The 18495-nt window shown below is 44.5% G+C and overlaps 1 protein-coding gene across 1 annotated transcript in view; it reads left to right on the top strand.

Moving 5' to 3' along the window:
• The window catches only part of LOC309548494 (hydroperoxide isomerase ALOXE3-like), a 294375-nt gene that overhangs the window by 214705 nt on the left and 61175 nt on the right, over positions 1–18495 (top strand). Inside the window, exon 9 of the mRNA XM_082248441.1 lies at positions 15996–16082. Coding sequence (XP_082104567.1) covers positions 15996–16082 — 87 coding nt within the window. The remainder of the gene's footprint in view (positions 1–15995; positions 16083–18495) is intronic.

The raw sequence follows: 18495 nt of genomic DNA, 5'->3' as shown, positions 1-18495 counted from the left end.
CAATGAAATCTGTCGTCCTCGGGGAGACCCTGAATACGATCGGCTCCACAAAATTCGGCCCCTCATAGACCACTTCAATCAGCGGTTTGCAGCCTTGTTTACCCCTGAACAAGTTGTCTGCGTTGACGAGTCCCTGATTAAATTTACTGGCCGCCTTGCTATGAAACAGTACCTCCCCAGCAAGCGTGCCAAGTACGGGGTCAAGCTGTATAAACTGTGTGACAGGGCCACAGGCTATACAGTTAGTTTCTGGGTCTATGAGGGAAAAGATAGCTGTGTGGAGCCCCCGAACTGCCCAGACTACATAGGGAGCAGCGGTAAGATTGTTTGGGACTTGGTGTCACCCTTATCCGGAAAGGGGTACCATTTGTACGTGGACAACTTTTATACAAGCGTGCCACTATTTAGTCACCTTCTCGATTTACAAATTGGCGCATGTGGCACCGTGCGACCTAACCGCCGGGGCTTCCCCCAACGGCTTGTAAATTCCCGTCTTAGTCGGGGGGCGAGAGCCTGCTTGAAAACGGACAAATTGCTTAAGGTGAAGTGGAAGGATACAAGGGATGTTTATGTTCTGTCCTCCCTTCACGCAGACACGACGATCCAAATCACTACGGCAACTGGCGTTGTGGAGAAACCCCTCTGTGTCCACGAATATAACTTTAACATGGGAGGGGTGGACCTTAACGACCAGCTTTTGGCGCCATATTTAGTTGCCCGTAAAGCCAGACGCTGGTACAAAAAAGTGTCTGTTTACCTTTACCAATTGGCTATGCTGAACGCCTTTGTCCTATACAGGGCGTCAGGACGAACTGGATCTTTCCGGGAATTTCCAGGAAGAGATCATCCTTGCCTACCTGTACCCAGGAGGCATGCCTGCCCAACTTCCCCTTCCAGATGCAGTGAGCCGGCTGCATGAGAGGCATTTTTCTTATGTCCTCCCGAGTACCCCTACCCAAAGATACCCCCAAAAAAGATGTCGTGTCTGTAGCAGGCGCGGATTTAGGCGTGACACCCGCTATTATTGTCCCAAATGTCCTGACCAACCTGGTCTCTGCATCGGGGAATGTTTTGAGCGCTACCATACACTAGAGGAGTATTAGCGTAGGGTACAGCACGACACAGTGTAGGGCACACAAACACAGGGTCTCGATAGATGTTGGATGTCCATCGACATTTTGAGAGACCCAAGCTGGAAGAGAAGATCGCAGAAGATCGCAGTCCCAAATCAAGACATCAAGAAACAGTTAGAAAGAAAAATAAAAGGATCCAAAAACTGTTGTTGCGTCAGTCATTTTATATGTCCTTCTACTCTTCCTACTGTACTTTTAAATGTCCTTTTTTTGTTTTTTCATTCTTTTGTGACCTGTTTCTCTTGCAGGTACTCGTCGGCTACCACGCATTGATTTTATATATTCTGACACAAACAGCGTTTGCGCTCAGCATATATGGATACCTTTGCTGATAGCAGCTGTGGTGATTTTCTGATTTCAGCACTGCAGTTAAAATCTTATTTTGGTATACGTGGATAGTGCCGTGTATACCCATCATTAAATTCAGTGGGTGGTTGTTTGGGCGGTTAATGATGAGAATCCAAAAACTTTTGTTGTGTCAGTCATTTTATATGTCCTACTCTTCCTAATGTACTTTTTTTAATGTACTTTTTTTTTTTTTTTTTCATTCTTTTGTGACCTGTTTGGGCGGTTAATGATGAGTAATACTACGCATTATTCCTGTGCGGATTTCTGATAGGTTCTCTTTTTTTCTGTTCAGCCCACAGGCTGCATGAAAAAAAAAAAAACCTATATGCCAAACAAGGACCAGCAATGTACTGGTACGTTGCTGGACTTTGAGTGAATATACCAGGATGATGCCTGCAGATTTAGGCATCATCTTGGTATCGTTTTTTACAGCCAGCGGTCGGCTTACACGTAAAAGCAATCCTAGCAGGTAATTGGCCGCTAGACTGCTTTTACATGCAGTGGGAGGGGCCTCCCCCCCACCGCCGTCTTCTGCAGCCTTCCGTGGTTTTTCTCGGGCTCTCCTGTCCCACCGGTTAACCCGAGAGTGCAGCCGGTGGTTCAATTGTCTAACCATAGAGCTAATTGGAGATAAGAATGGCTCCAATCATCTCTATGGCCTAAGATGCCGGAGGCTACGAGCATTTCATGACTTCTATTTTGCCAGAAATAAGCAGGGCCATTGGGAAATTGGGAAAGTATTTTATCACATCAATTTTGGTGTGGTCAGATGCGTTAAGGTCAGAGGAGAGATCTAGAGTCAAAAAGACCCCAATTTTTAAAAAAAAGAGTACCTGTCACCACAGATTGCTATCATAGGGGATATTTAAATTCACTGTGATAACAATAAAAATGATTTAAAAAAAAAAAAATTAAAAGAAAGGTGTCAAAATAACATAAAAAAGCAAAAGAAAAAAGAAAAAAAAAAAATTGAGCCCCCGGTGGTCTAGTGTCATATGTAAACCGCAATTGCAGCATGCATGTGAGGTATCGCCGCGATCGCCAGATTGAGTGCAGTAATTCTTGCAGTAGACCTCCTCTGTAATGCCCTATACACACGTGCAGATTATCTGCAGACTTTTGTCTGCAGACTTACCTTTTCTATGTAGTGCAAGGGCCTGCCGGATTGCATACAAATTGAAAGTGTTTAGGTTTGACCTCATATTATATGGTTTTGGTAAGTCTGCAGACAAAAGTCTGCAGATAATCTGCACGTGTGTATGGGGCATAAGTCTAAAGTGGTAACCTGTAGAGACTTTTAAAGGTTTTTAAAAATGTACGTAGGTTTTTGCCGCTGCGCAGGCATGCGCAATTTTTAAAGCATGTCATGTTAGGTGTCTATGAACTCGGCATAAGATCATCTTTTAAATTTTACCAAAAAAATTGGAATTATATAGTGTATTTGTGCAATAAATTAAAAAAAAATGTATTTTTTTCGCAAAAATTGCGTTTGGAAAATCTGTGCGCAAATACCGTGTGACAAAAAAATTTGCAACATCAACCATTTTTTTCTATAGGGCCTCTGCTTTAAAAAAATATATAATGTTTGGTTCAAAGTAATTTTCTAGTAAAAAAAAAAAATGGATTTTTGTAAAATCTTACCGTAAAATCCTTTTCTCTTAAGCTCATTGACAGACGTAGTCCTCGTTGATTAATAACAACTCGGGTTATACTGCCCTCTACAGGAGTAGGACTAGACAGGAAAGAAAATGTTCTGGCCACACCCTAGGGGCAGTCCCAGAGGGTATATCCTCTCACTTCCTGCTACAGCAAATCAGTTATGTCACAAAGCAGTGTTTAGAGAATTTAACCCAACCCAACTCAAAAACCTAGGGGCGGGTACTACGTCTGTCAATGAGCTTAAGAGAAAAGGATTTTACGGTAAGATTTTACAAAAATCCATTTTTCTCTGTCGCTCATTGACAGACGTAGTCCTCGTTGATTAATAACAAGTCGGGACGTCCCAAAGCAGTACCACAAATGAGGGGTGGGATAACAGAAATCAAAATCCAGAAGGCCCAACCGGAGCCAACCAGAAGCATCAAGGACTCATCGAGCAAAAAGATGAGACCTAAGTGAAACACCCAACAAACCCTTGAGGTAGACCAACAGTCTCCTCAGATTGCGGCCTGCAGAACCTTGTGGCCAAAAGAGGCATCTGACGATGCCATCACATCAACTTTATAAAATGTTGTAAAGGTATGAACCGACGATCAAGTCATCGCCTTGAAAACCTGGATCGCTGACGCCTGATGGCGGAAGACCCAGGAGACACTAGGCACCCGAGTAGAGTGCGCCTTAACAGGGAACGGAGGATTCCGACCCTTAATAGAATAAGCCTGTACCACCGTCTGACTGGTCCATCTAGATATGGTTGCGGCAGACACAGGCAACCCCCTTCAAGGGCTATCCGTGATCACAAAAAGTGAGTCCGTCTTACGAAAACAAGTTCGTAGTAGTCAAGTGTATCCTTCTGAACCCCATCCAAGGAGTGTAATGCAAACTCCCAAGAATGGCTAGTCTTAGGACACGGGGAAGGTAACACAATATTTTTATTCAGATGAAAACTCTGAAAACCACTTAGGAAGGAAGGATGGATTTGGAAGAAGAACCACCTTATCCCTATGAACCACCAGATATGGGGAACGTCAAGATAATGCGGCCAGTTCTGACACCCTGTGTGCAGAAGTAATGGCCACCAAGAAGGCCACCTTCTGGGATAATGTAAGCAAGGGAATCTCCCTAATATCTTCAAAGAGAAGTTTCTGAAGAACCGACCACACTAAATTAAGATCCCAGGCGGTAAGGGTGCGCGCACTGGCGGAGCCAGATGTCGCACCCCCTGGATGAAATTCCGCACCAAGGAATGATTAGCCAAAGGTTTCTGAAAGCAGATTGCTAACGCTGAAACCTGACCCTTGATAGTGCTCAAGGACAGTTTCTGCTCAACCCCTTGTTGCAGACAGACCAAGATTCGGGTCACCGAATAGGTATGTGGGGGAAATCCAAAAGATTCACACCACGCAATATAAGACTTCCATGTGCTGGAAGTCGCTTTCCTTGCTTTAACTAGAGGTAGGAATAACTGAAGCTGACACTCCCTTGTCCTTCAGTACCTGGGTCTCAATGGCCAGGCCATTAAGCCAGCGATTGTAAAGCAAGATGGAAGATCGGTCCCTGAGACCGCAAATCCTCCCTGAGAGGAAGTCTCCAAGAAGCGTCCGCGACTAGCCTCACCAAGTCGGCGTACCAGGCTCGACGAGGTCAGTCCGGAATTTCCAGAATAACTGGAATTCCCTCCACCTCTATCCTGCGAAGAAGTTCCCGCAGTAACTTGAGAGGATGGAAGGCATGCCGTAGCTGATACTGTCCCCACGGGGCGATTAGCGTTTCTGCTGCGTCCGCTAGAGGATCGCGGGTGCGAGCTACAAACCTCCGCACCTTCCTGTTGAGCCAAGGTGCCAACAGATCCACATCCGGGGTGCCCCAATGAAGGGACAGCTAGTGAAAAACCTCTGGATGAAGAGGCCATACCCCTTGATCCAGAATCTGATGGCTGAAATAATCTGCCTGCCGATTTCCCACCCCCGGAGTGAACACTGCGGGGAGATCCGGAACAAACTGTTCCGTCCAATGAAAGATGCTAGTCCAGTGGTTCTTAACCTTGTTGGAGGTACTGAACCCCACCACCTTCATATGCGCATTCACCGAACCCTTTTTAATTGGAAAAATAAAATATGATTTTATGAGTCTAGTCTCGTGAGGGGCACTGACAGAAAATAAGGTGTTGTTTACAGAACTGAATTAAACGTATCATACAAAGTAAAATGTACAGAGGTCAGTAGTATGTAGGGCAGCGTACAGAGGTCAGTAGGATAAAGGGCAGCGTACAGAGGTCAGTAGGATGTAGGGCAGCGTACAGAGGTCAGTAGGCTGTAGGGCGGTGTAGAAAGGTCAGTAGGATGTAGGGCAGTGTACAGAGGCCAGTAGCATGTAGGGCAGTGTATAGGGGTCAGTTGATTGTAGGGCAGGATAGAGTGGTCAGTAGGCTGTATGACGGTATACAGAGAATAGGGCAGAGGACAGGAGTTGACAGGACAGAGGATAGGACAGTGTACAGGGATCAGTAAAGCCACACACCAGGGGGCTGGGAGGGCACACACCAGGGGAGGGTCAGGAGGGCACACACTGGGGGGGGGGTCAGGAGGGCACACACTGGGGGGGGGGTCAGGCAGGCACACACATCGGGGGGTTATGATGGCACACATCAGGGGGTTGGAAGGGCATACACTGGGGGGGGGGTCAGGAGGACACACACTGTGGGGGAGGGTAGTGAGGGCACACACCAGTGGAGAGTCAGGAGGCCACACACGGGGGGGGGGGGGGGGTTGGGAAGGCATACCGTGGGGTATCAGGAGGGCACACACTGGGGGGGGTGGGAGGGCATACCATGGGGTGTCAGGAGGGCACACTGGGGTGGGGTTGGGAGGGCATACCATGGGGTGTGAGAGGGGCACACACTTGGGGGGGTTGGGAGGGCATACTATGGGCTGCCAGGAGGGCACACACTGGGGGGGTTGGGAGGACATACCATGGGGTGTCAAGAGGGAACACACTGGGGGGAGGTGTTGGGAGGGCATACCATGGGGTGTCAGGGGGGCACACACTGGGGGGGGGGGTTGGGGGGGAATACCATGGGATGTCAGGAGGACACACACTGAGGGGGGGGGGTGTTGGGCGGGCATACCATGGGGTATCAGGAGGGCACACATCAGGGGGCATTCACAATGCTTTGAGCTAAATGAAAAGGATATGCATTTCCATTTGTCAGCTAACAGCACCTCTATGCTAAGCTGCAGTAACTCAGCAGACTTAGCATAGAGGTGCTTGCAAACTAATCCACCATGTACAGCTAGCTTAGCCTACCTCCAGGAACATTCACTCGGCTCCCTCTGCTCAGCTGCCCACACTTCCCTCTTCCAGGCGGGCGCGATCTCTGTGGTCAGGTACATCCCCCATCCCGCCCACTCAAGCAGCAAGCAGCCTGCAGGAGATAGGCAGAAACCTGCTGGGGGAGGCACAGGGGGCAGAGCGTCAAGTGTATATGTGTAATGGCTGTGAGTAGTCCCGACCGCAGCTCTGTGTGTGCTCGGTGTGCTCGGCCTCACAATCAGTAATATTTTCTTGGGGGGAGCAATTGCCCCGTTGCCCCCCCCGCCGAACTCCTGAGACTGACTCACCGAACCCCTGGGGTTCGATCGAACCCAGGTTAAGAACCACTGTGCTAGTCGTTTCGATGGCCACCAGAACACTCTAAGTGCCCCTTTCTTGACATAAGTCACGACCGTGGCATAGTGCGATTGGATCCGAATCGGGCTGCTCTAGAGCTGCTCGGTCCAGTAAATCAGACAAAATCTGATCGCTCTCAGTTCCGATACCCTATTGGTAACCTGGATGCTATCGGAAGGAATGACTTCCCCTGGTTGAGCATCAGAGACTTCCTGGTCTGCTCGCTCAACCGGATCCGATTGTCCAGAAAATCGGAATTCTGATTCCATTAGAAAAAAATCTCCTTCAGGAGAATTCGGGTATGAGACTGGGTATACGGTACTGCCTCTAAGAAGGCCACCATCAGTCCCAGCCAATTGACGGACAGCAACATCCGAATCGTTGACTGAACCTTCTGGAGTTTCTCCCCAAGGAGAAACTTTCTTGCCCAGGATGTATCCAACATTAGGCCCAGATAGTTCAGTCTCCTGGTGGGAACCAGGGATGATCTTTGGGAAAGCGAAGAAAACGCTGATGTCCTGCAATGATGGGGATATAAGGATAGGCATCCTAAATGTCTATGGACGCCAGGAACTCCCCCTGATGCAGGCAGGCCACCACTGTTCGGATGGACTCCATCTTTCCCCAAGTCCAGAATTGGACGCACCTTGCCCTCTTTCCTGGGCATTGTGAACAGGTTCGAATAGAACCCCTGAAACCGTTCAATGTTAGAAGGGAAGAATCGTACCGGTGGAAGTGATCGAAACTCGATCCTGTATCCTGACCGTATGACCTCATGAACCCCTTAGTCCGGGGTCCTGGCAAGCCATGGATCCGGAAACCGGTGAAGACATCCCCCCACCCCAGGGATGGGTAGGGGCGCATCAGGCTGTATTCTTCAGGCTTGGCTGAGCCGGACTTTTTGTTTAGCCAACCAGCGCCCTTTGAAAAACCCTCTGAAGGGGCTTTGGAGGGTTTCGCCTTATCGCCCGCCCTCGCGGAACGAACAAACTCTTTATGAGCAGAAAGGGAAGGTCCTCGTTGGTTACGAGGTCCTCTTTATCCTAACAGTCTGTGGCAAGACAGCAGGTGGTACCGTCTATCCTTTAAAGAGGGATTCCTCAAACGGATAGCGCCTAGCCATGCGTTAGGAAATAACAGGGGTTCGTTTCAAAACGACCCCATTTGGGTAAAGGAAAATCCTTCGCCCTTTTGGTAGGCTAACAAGTACCAAAAAAGAATTTCAGTCTCAGCTACCTCTGCCGGTGTAACCTCAAGACTAAAGGTTTCCCGGACGGACACAACTAGTGCATCCACCACTCTTGTGCTATGGCGGAGGCAGAAACGTTCTCCTCACTGCTGAGGAGACATTACCTGAGACAACAGCCCCATAAGAGGGACCTGCAACTGCATTGACCAGCTCCGAATCCGTATCTGAAGTATCAGATAAAAAATAGGGGTAGGCGGGGGTCGCTTCTTGATCCCCATCCCTGACAGGCCACCTCCACCCGGGATACCAAAGACTCCATAACTGCCGATAATGCATTAAAAACAAGTGGGGTACTGGAGGGTCCTGCAGCCACCTTGAGGGGATCAGGTGGGGATACCTATGCGGCAGGGTCAATGATTATACAAGACATTTGCCAGCGACAAAAAAATGACAAAGTAAAAAACTTTTTTTTTTTTTTTTTTTGTATCCCCCAGTCACAAAAGCGCCCCTCAGTGTTACCTGCCTTTTTGGACCCCACAGAGAGAGAGAGAGACCCCAAGGCTCATCCCTGATGCACAGAAGTTTTCGTCAGCTTGCTCAGTGCTGTCCTGTTACAGACAGGAAGTCTTTGGCCCTTTTTCCTGGGTAAAGGAGGCGGCTCCGCCTCTTAACACGAGGTGTTTGGTCACCTCAAACATGGCCGCCCCCATGCTGGAGACACGAGGCTACACCAATATGGCGGCCTCGTGTGCTCTGCAAGACAATGGCGGCGGCCTGTTAGGATAGCGGCGGCTTAGCAGCGGCCTGCGGGATGCTGTATTCGGCCTAGCGGCCTGCGGGAGTGCATCGGCCCCCCAAACTTCACCATGGATGGTGATCTGCCTGGCCGGCGGTACCAGACCCTGGCGGGCCGCATGCAGTCTGTGGGCCGTCGGAAGGCAGCCTGCCCTTGCTGGAGGAATGCGATCTGGACTGCAGTTATACATGCATAGACATCGCCCTGTGAACACCTCTGACAGGTAGGATACCTTATGCTACCACAGTAATATTCTAGTACTGCCACTGACTTCAGTCATCTTTACAGTTTTGAAATGACATTAGATTGTCAGCTCCCAAACCAAGCCTCCTGGTTTCTTGTTCACAAAAATCACACTCAAATAGGGGGATCTGTGACATGTTATAGGATAGAGGGGAGACCCATCCTTACCATTTCAGAGAGGGGCCCGCGTTCACCACAAACCCGTCAGGGGGAAAAGGGGGAACATACTACTCACCATACCGAAACCAGGCGGGCGCCAACTCCTGACAGTACCCCTCTCCACCGGGGTGGGAGGGCTGTCGACCAATACGGATGCCGTGACTCATGGTCATTGGCGTTTAAGCGAGACGTTTAACTCGCAGGGTCAGTCCCCGTCCAGTGGGACTATGTCGCGGCCGACCCAGCGCGGAGCTATGGCCTGCACGCGCTCGTAGGCTGAACTGGGGTGACCACTGGATCTCAACATCCAGCCCGTCGCCCAGTTCCAGCTTTCTTGCTTGATGATCTCACAGGAACACTGGAGAAAAAAGCTGTCTAAAAAAAATCTTTCTAAGAAAAAAATCCTGCCAGGACCGAAGATCCTAGCAAGGCATCTAGGTCCTTACTCCTAACTAGACAGAAAAAAACTGATTTGCTGTAGCAGGAAGTGAGAGGATATACCCTCTGGGAATGCCCCTAGGGTGTGGCCAAAACGTTTTCTTTCCTGTCTAGTCCTACTCCTGAAGAGGGCAGTATAACCCGAGTTGTTATTAATCAACGAGGACTACGTCTGTCAATGAGCGACAGAGAAATATTTTTTCATGTAAACAAAAAGGCACAGAAAAGGCTTGGTTTTCAAGTGGTTAGAAGAGTGGGTGATGTGTGGCTAAGATTGAGCATAAAATGCCGGGACAGTTCAAACACCCCCCAAATTACCCCTTTTTGAAAAGTAGACACCCAAAGCTTTTTTTCTGAGAGGCATGGTGAGTCCATGGAGTATTTTATATTTTGCCACAAGTTTCGGGAAAATTATAATTTTTTTTTTTTTGTTGTTTTTTTACAGAAAGTTGCTTCTCCTGAGTACAGGGATACCACATGTGTGAGACTTTTTGGGAGCCTAGCTGTGTACGGGACCCCGAAAACCAATCCACATCTTCAGGTTTTCTAATGGCGTAAATTGCTGATTTTACCCCTGACTACCTGTCACAGTTTCAGAGGCCTTGAAATTTCAAGATAGCACAAATCCCCCCAAATGACCCCATTTTGCAAAGTAGACACTCCAAGCTACTGGCTGAGAAGCATGGTGAGTCCATGGAATAGTTTATATTTTGCCACAAGTTTCGGGAAAAATTTTTTTTTTTATTTATTTATTTTTTTTTACACAAAGTTGTCAGTAAATGATATATTGCTCACACATGCCATGGGTATATGTGAAATGACACCCCAAAATACATTCTGCTGCTTCTCCTGAGTACAATGATACCCCATGTGTGAGACCTTTTGCCAGTCTAACCGCGTACAGGACCCGGAAAACCAATGCGCACCTTTTGGCTTTCCAAGGGCGTGAATTGTTGATCTCACTCCTTACTACCTATCACACTTTTGAAGTCCATAAAAAGCCAAGATGGCACATAACCCCCCCAAATTACCCCATTTTGCAAAGTAGACACTCCAATCTATTTGCTGAGAGGCATGGTGAGTATTTTGCAAATGAAACAGGTATGTGGGTAATTCTCAGATATTGTGTTACCATAATCCCTAGATTAGTTGATAAAGAAAAAGGGAATGACCCCCTAGAAGGGTGGGACTTTAAAGGTAACTAATAAGGATCTTTCGAAAAAGATGGAATTAATTAAAATATTTTAACAATTTATTGAAAAAAGTGTGAATGTAAAGGATCAATCAAACAATAATAATACATTCAATGTACAATACAATACAGTTGCAGATGCATGACAGAGTCCAACGCGTTTCGAAATTTGTATAGTACCAAAATCTTCCTCAGGGAGTCTGTATGTTTTCCTGGAAAGCATAATCATATGCCAAAAGTGAATCCAAGAGAACAAAAGCAAAATACAAAAACATACATTAGTGTGTTACATCAATCATATCAAAGTTTTTGCATATGCGACAACATGTTGTTCCATCTCAAGAGGTAATATATCAAGGGGGAAGAAAGAGGGGGGAAGGGGGGGGGGGGAAAGAAGAGGGGGTGGGGGGGGGGGAAGGGGAAAGGGAAAAGAGAGGGTGGTGGGAGAGGGGGGGGTGTGTACACATACCGGCAAATGTCCGGAGCCGCTCATATTGTCCACGGAGGGATATGTAGGGGTCCCGCAGGGTGGGAGCTAGAATCAGGTATTTGTATTATTTTTATTTTTATATCCTCTATAGCCTGTAAATAATAGTGCAGTGTCAGAAAAATTCACTCCAAGAATGAATTCCCTTAAGTATATGATTAAGGATCACTTCACCTGTTATAATGATCCAAACGGGGGATAGGTGTGTAAAAATACGGAAGAAAGGAATCCTTCAAGTGACGGAGAGGATTCCAGTCACCTTTGGTTATCCTAAACTAGAGGTGCCTATTAGGACTTAATAGATGGTGACCCCTGAAAGCAAAAAAAAGGGGGGAAAAAAAACCATAGAACGAGGAAGTACTGGAGAGCAGAGAGCTCTAAATATAAATTATCCACAGTTGGAATTATTTTGTTATTTGGGGTATCTTACCTCCGTGTAGATAAAAAGTGAATAACAGCCAAATCCAATGCCACTTCAGCAGATGAAGTATCTACTTGGGGGTGTGCTTTTTGTCCCAGAGTGGTTCAATATAGATATTGGTATTCTGCTTGTGTCTAAAATATAGAAAGTTTTATATTGCATCTATCTGGTTACCTATCCAGGATATTGTATACGGCAGGAGTGTCCCCAATAAAAGTATAAATACAAATACCGTAGGATGAAATGAGGTGGCAGACACCCAATGACAATGTCTTCCAAGCGGGGACGGATGAAAACCCCCACGGCTGATAGTACAGCTAGTGGGGTTCGCCCATTGATCTGAAGGAGTAAATGTATATAAGGTATAAGATAGGGTTCACCTTGGTAGAAGTACCCAAAGCATTCCAACGATCAAAAATTCCCCAAAAAGATTACTTACTCAGCTGTAGGGAAGGTTGGAGGAACGACAATTCTGTCCTATCACGGAGAGATCACTCACCGGACTGATTCTCGGCGTTCCCTTAAGTATCATAACGAGGCCCGTGATTTGCCGATAGGCATCGCGAGGTTTAGAGTGATGTCGTCATTTCCGTCTGTTTAGTCTCGAGTAAAATACCGCGAGTCTAGGACGGTGACATCACATCCGGTTTGGGCGTATAATTCAGCACTTCACGGGACATAGCCGCGGTGATGGACTTCCGCCCTCACTTACAGAAGGGGCGAGATAGTAATACCCGCCCTTGATTCTAATAGTTGGTACATCTAGATGCAAATAGGGCAATAAAGTGTTTTGACAAAGTGTGATTCCAACTAATAATATGTCGGAGTCATAATAATAAAAATTATACGAAAGTTTCAAGAGATGCCAATTTCTCATTGTGGATACTTGGCCTAGTCGATACAAAATCCATGGAATAGTTTATATTTTGCCACAAGTTTCGGGAAAAATTTTTTTTTTTATTTATTTATTTTTTTTTACACAAAGTTGTCAGTAAATGATATATTGCTCACACATGCCATGGGTATATGTGAAATGACACCCCAAAATACATTCTGCTGCTTCTCCTGAGTACAATGATACCCCATGTGTGAGACCTTTTGCCAGTCTAACCGCGTACAGGACCCGGAAAACCAATGCGCACCTTTTGGCTTTCCAAGGGCGTGAATTGTTGATCTCACTCCTTACTACCTATCACACTTTTGAAGTCCATAAAAAGCCAAGATGGCACATAACCCCCCCAAATTACCCCATTTTGCAAAGTAGACACTCCAATCTATTTGCTGAGAGGCATGGTGAGTATTTTGCAGCTCTCATTTTTTTGGGAAAATGAAGAAAAAACAGGAAAATGCATTTTTTCCCCTCTTTTTTTCAATTTCCAAAGCTTTGTGACAAAAAGTGAGATCTGCAAAACACTCAACATGCCTCTCTGCAAATAGCTCAGGGTGTCTACTTTCCGAAAAGGGGTCATTTGGGGGGGGGGGGGGGGGTTGTGCTGTCTTGGCATTTCATGGCCTCCAAAACTGTGATAGGTAGTCAGGAGTGAAATCAACAATTTACGCCCTTGGAAAGCCTGAAGGCGATGATTGGATTTCGGGATCCTGTACTCGGCTAGACTGCAAAAAAGTCTCACACATGGGGTATCCCTGTACTCAGGAGAAGCAGCAGAATGTATTTTGGGGTGTCAGTTCACATATACCCATGGCATGTGTGAGCAATATATCATTTACTGACAACTTTGTGTAAAAAAAAAAAAAAATATATATATATATATATATATATATATATTTCCCGGAACTTGTGGCAAAATATAAAATATTCCATGGACTCACCATGCCTCTCAGCAAATAGCTTGGGGTGTCTACTTTCCAAAATGGGGTCATTTGGGGGGGGTTTTGTGCTATCTTGGAATTTTAGGGCCTCCGAAACTGTGATAGGTAGTCAGGAGTGAAATCAACAATTTACGCCCTTGGAAAGCCTGAAAGTGGGGGTTGGTTTTCGGGGACCTGTACTCGGCTAGACTGCAAAAAAGTCTCACACATGGGGTATCCCTGTACTCAGGAGAAGCAGCAGAATGTATTTTGGGGTGTCATTTCACATATACCTATGGCATGTGTGAGCAATATATCATTTACTGACAACTTTGTGTAAAAAAAAATATATATATATATATATATATATATATTTCCCGGAACTTGTGGCAAAATATAAAATATTCCATGGATTCACCATGCCTCTCAGCAAATAGCTTGGGGTGTCTACTTTCCAAAATGGGGTCGTTTGGGGGGGTTTTGTGCTATCTTGGAATTTTAGGGCCTCCGAAACTGTGACAGGTAGTGCAGAGATGACATGAACAATTTACGCCATTAGAAAACCTGAGAGTGTTGATTGGCTTTTGCGGTCCTGTACACAGCTAGGCTCCCAAAAAGTCTCACACATGGGGTATCCCCATACTCAGGAGAAGCAGCAGAATGTATTTTGGGGTGTCATTCCACATATACCCATGTCATATGTGAGAAATTTATCTTTTAGTGACAACGTTGTGTAAAAAAAAAAAATAAAAAAAAAATTGTAATTTTCCCAAAACTTGTGGCAAAATATAAAATATTCCATGGACTCACCATGCCTCTCAGCAAACAGCTTGGGGTGTCTACTTTCCAAAATGGGGTCATTTGGGGGGGTTTTGTGGTATCTTGACATTTCAGGGCCTCCTAAACCGTTAGAGGTAGTGAGAAAATGCAATGAAAAATGTACGCCCTTTGAAATTCTGATGGTGGTGATTTGTTTTTGGGGACCCCTACACAGCTAGGCTCCCAAAAAGTCCCACATATGTGGTATCCCTGTACTCAGGAGAAGCAGCAGAATATATTTTGGGGTGTAATTACACATATACCATGGCATGTGTGAGCAATATATCATTTCAATGACAACTTTGTGTAAAAAAAAAAAAATTTTTTTTAGTCATTTTTCAAACACCTGTGACAAAAAAATGAAATATTCAATGAGCTCAACATGCCTGTCAGGACATTCCTTAGGATGTCTACTTTCCAAAAAGTGGTAGTTTGGGGGGGTTTTGTACTGCCCCGCCATTTTAGCACTTCATGAAATGAGATACGCAGTCAGAAATTAAAGCTGCGTAAATTTCACTATTTACACCATAGTTTGTAGACGCTATAACTTTTGCGCAAACCAATAAAAATACGCTCATTGATTTTTTTTTTGTCAAAGACATGTAGCTAAATATATTTTGGCCAAAAAAAATGACATAAATTGAGTATATTGGATATTTTTTAAAAGACAAAGTTGAAAATGTCATTTTTTTGCAAAATGTTCGCTCTTTTTTTATTAATATCGCAAAAAATAAAAAGCGCAGAGGCGATCAAATACCACCAAAAGAAAGCTCTGTTTGCGGGAAAAAAAGGACGTAAATTTCGTTTAGGTACAGCATTGCATGACCGAGCAATTATCAGTTAAGTTCACGAAGTGCCAAGTTGAAAAAAGGGGTCTGGTCTTTAAGCTGCAAAATCCTCTGGTGGTAAAGTGGTTAAATGACACAGCTGCAAGATCACTCCTAAATTCTCCATGTGAATCAGTCTCCTACTTATAGAAAGCATGGGTAGACCCTGTTTTTTTATTTTTTTTATTTTGGAGAATAAAATGTCTATTTAATTAAATTGAGGACTGGGAATTTATACCTAAGGGCCCTTTCACACGGGCGTTCCGCATGTCCGCAAATCATCCTATTTTTTTGCGGGTGATATACGGACATAATGAATGTCAATGGCATTGCGGATGTCAGCGGATGACCATCCGCTGACATCCGATTTTCATCCTTTCAGTTCTGTTCCGTTTTTTTGGAACGGAACAGAACCCTATTTTTGTTCCGTTCAAAAAACGTAACGGATGCAAAATCGGATGTCAGCGGTGTCATCCGCTGACATCCGCAATGCCCATAGACATACATTATGTCCGTATATCATCTGCAAACGGATGGGATGATATGCGGAAATACGGAGTGGATGACACAAGTGTCATCCGTTCCGTAAAAAAAGAAAAAGCACCGGAGCGGAGAAAAAAAACTGACGGCCGTGTGAAAGAGGCCTAATGCTGGTGAAACCAGGTTAGATAGGTAGATTTCTCATGGTGGTAAAGTTCAGCTTTAAGTTGATAGAAGGCAATAATAAGGTACCTTATAATGATATTTTAACTGTCTAACCTACAGCAAATGTAATTTCCTAAACTAATGTTTTTTTTTTTTTCTAGCTGATTATTCCACACCTTCGCTATACTCTAGAAATAAATTCCTTTGCAAGGACGAGGCTCATTGGACCTAAGGGCATCTTTGATCAAGTAAGAACCAAATCAGTGGCTACATTTTTGCTTGTCAGCCTATTCCATTATTGACCGAGCAAAGTGATGTCAGTAACAGACCACAATCAGTAAAATACACAATTCCCTATTGTTCTCCAAGAATAAATCCCTTAATCAATTAAAACTTTTAATGAAATGGAGAATACAAAAAAAAACTTTACTATTCTGTAAAGTATTCTTATTTCTTATTAAAATTATAAAAGTGATGGTTGGGGATGGGTAGGGGTACAGAAGGATTTGTGGATGGACACTAAAAATCCTTGCTGTTTGAGCCAATGTCTACCCAGAACTATTGTTTTAATGAATGTACAGTATATTTAGGGCTTTATTTTCAGGCCATTCTGCCTGGGCACATGTGAAAGACTATGTTCTATCCCTTTTGTTTTCAACAATTGTACACAATAGTTACTGAACAGAACTAAAATAAAATGATTGCAATCTACATCACATACAACATACTGCCAAACAAGTTTCCTGAGAGCCTTATTTGTACCTCCCCTCTGTTAAAGTGGTAATATACCCCAAACCAAGGATTTCATATATTGCAGCTTTCCAACTATTAGATGTGGTGGCTGCATTTGTTTTTTTGGGCTTTTTTCCCTGTTTTCACCTGGTGATCTGGCCAGTAACACCTCGTTTATTAGGGCTCTTTCACACTGCAGCTAAAAAAAAAAAAAAAAGCTGCTTTTACAGGCATCTGAGCTTTTATTTCTCTGCCTCTAAGGGCTCATGCACATTGCAGCTCAAAAAAGCTGCTCTTACAGGCATTTGAGCTTTTGTTTCCGCTTGAAGAAGCTTACACTTTTTTGGGCTCCTTTAGCATGTTTTTATTGAACTTCTTTGAACTCTTTTGAGCATAAGCATTTTTTTCACAAACCCTCTCCTAAGCTCATTTTTCCTATTATTTATTTATTTTTATTTTTATTTTTTTTCGTGTGTTTTCAAGCTTATTTTAGCTTTTTCATGCTTTTCCGCTCGTTTTTGGGCACTTAGGTGTCTTCTCTGCTCGAAAGCTCCTCTCAAAAATGCGAGTTTGGTGGGATTTTTTTTCTGCCTGTAAGAGCATATGCTTGTAAATTCCTGAAAAAGCCATAATGTGCATGGGCACATTGGCTAACATGGAGGGGAGATTCCAGGCAGAAAAAATGAGAAAGGCTCAAAAGCCTGTAGGAGCAGCTGATTTGAACTGCTGTGTGCTTGAGCCCTAAAGGCCCGTACACACGTACCGATTGTCGGCCGTAAATATTTGGCCAACGTCCGATCGGCCGATTGTCGGCTTGTTAGTATATGATGCTTCCGACAACCGACTGCGACTTTTCGGCCAAACAAAATCTGGTCTGCATGCTATAAAATTTTTGTTGGCCGTCAACAGAACGGCCGATTGTTCGTCAGTCAGTACAGATTTCGGCCGACAAAAGCCAGATGAGCAAGACTGGGCATGCTCAGAGAAGAAAAAACACACGGAAAGTTAACCATCACATGGCATCACTTCTGAAGTTGGTTGTTGTTGGCTGACAAAATTCGTGTGCAGTCTTGAGCACTTTTCAACCAACACGACCGACAATCGGTGTGTGTGTGTGTACGGGGCTTAAGGGCTCATGCACATTGCAGCTCATGGAAGCTTAAAGAAACTGTTCCTACAGGCGTTTAAGCTTTTTTTGAGGTTTTATTACTCTCTGCCTGGAAACTCCCCTCATGTTAGCCAATGTGTCCATGCACACTATAGGCATTTTCAGGAGTTTACAGTCATATGAGCTTACAGGTAGAAAAAAAAACCCAAAGGGTTTGGATTTTTAAAATATTAACACTCTGGATGAAGGGGCACATTTGGACAGCAGCATTGTCCATCTGGGAGGAGGGGAGTGTTAGATGGACTATTTAGATACACAAACAAATTAAATTCAAACTCCAGCTAATACGTTATAAGCATTTTTTGGAATAATTTTATAAGCCTGGCAACCATGTCACAGACAGAAATAAAAGTTGTTTCTTGCCACAGAAACAGTAATTTAAAAATGAATTGGGTGATTTCTCATCATACCTTTTAAAGTAATGATCAGTTTCCAACCCAGTCTTTTGTTTTGTTTTTGTTTTTTTGGACAAAAGGCCTAAAAATTACTGATGCAGGTTACAAATATCAAGAATGAACCACAGTATAATCTCTTTACAGCATATTAAAGATAATTACTAACTTTTATATAGATTTACTGTAGAGAGATTTTAAAAGGGCCCTATAGATAAATCTATAGATTTGAACCAGTTACTTCTTCCTAAACTAAATGTATGAATTGAATTGTTATTTTAGGGATGGCCATGGACATTACAATCTGATTATACAATATCTGTACAATCTACCTTAAATTGACCAAAACTATGAAATATGAGCACAAAT

The sequence above is a fragment of the Pelophylax lessonae genome (genome assembly GCF_965119305.1).
Source record: "Pelophylax lessonae genome assembly, chromosome: 2".
Classification (NCBI taxonomy): Eukaryota; Metazoa; Chordata; class Amphibia; order Anura; family Ranidae; genus Pelophylax; species Pelophylax lessonae.
Note: the sequence above shows the minus strand (reverse complement) of the source record. Positions and strands in the feature narration are given on the sequence as shown.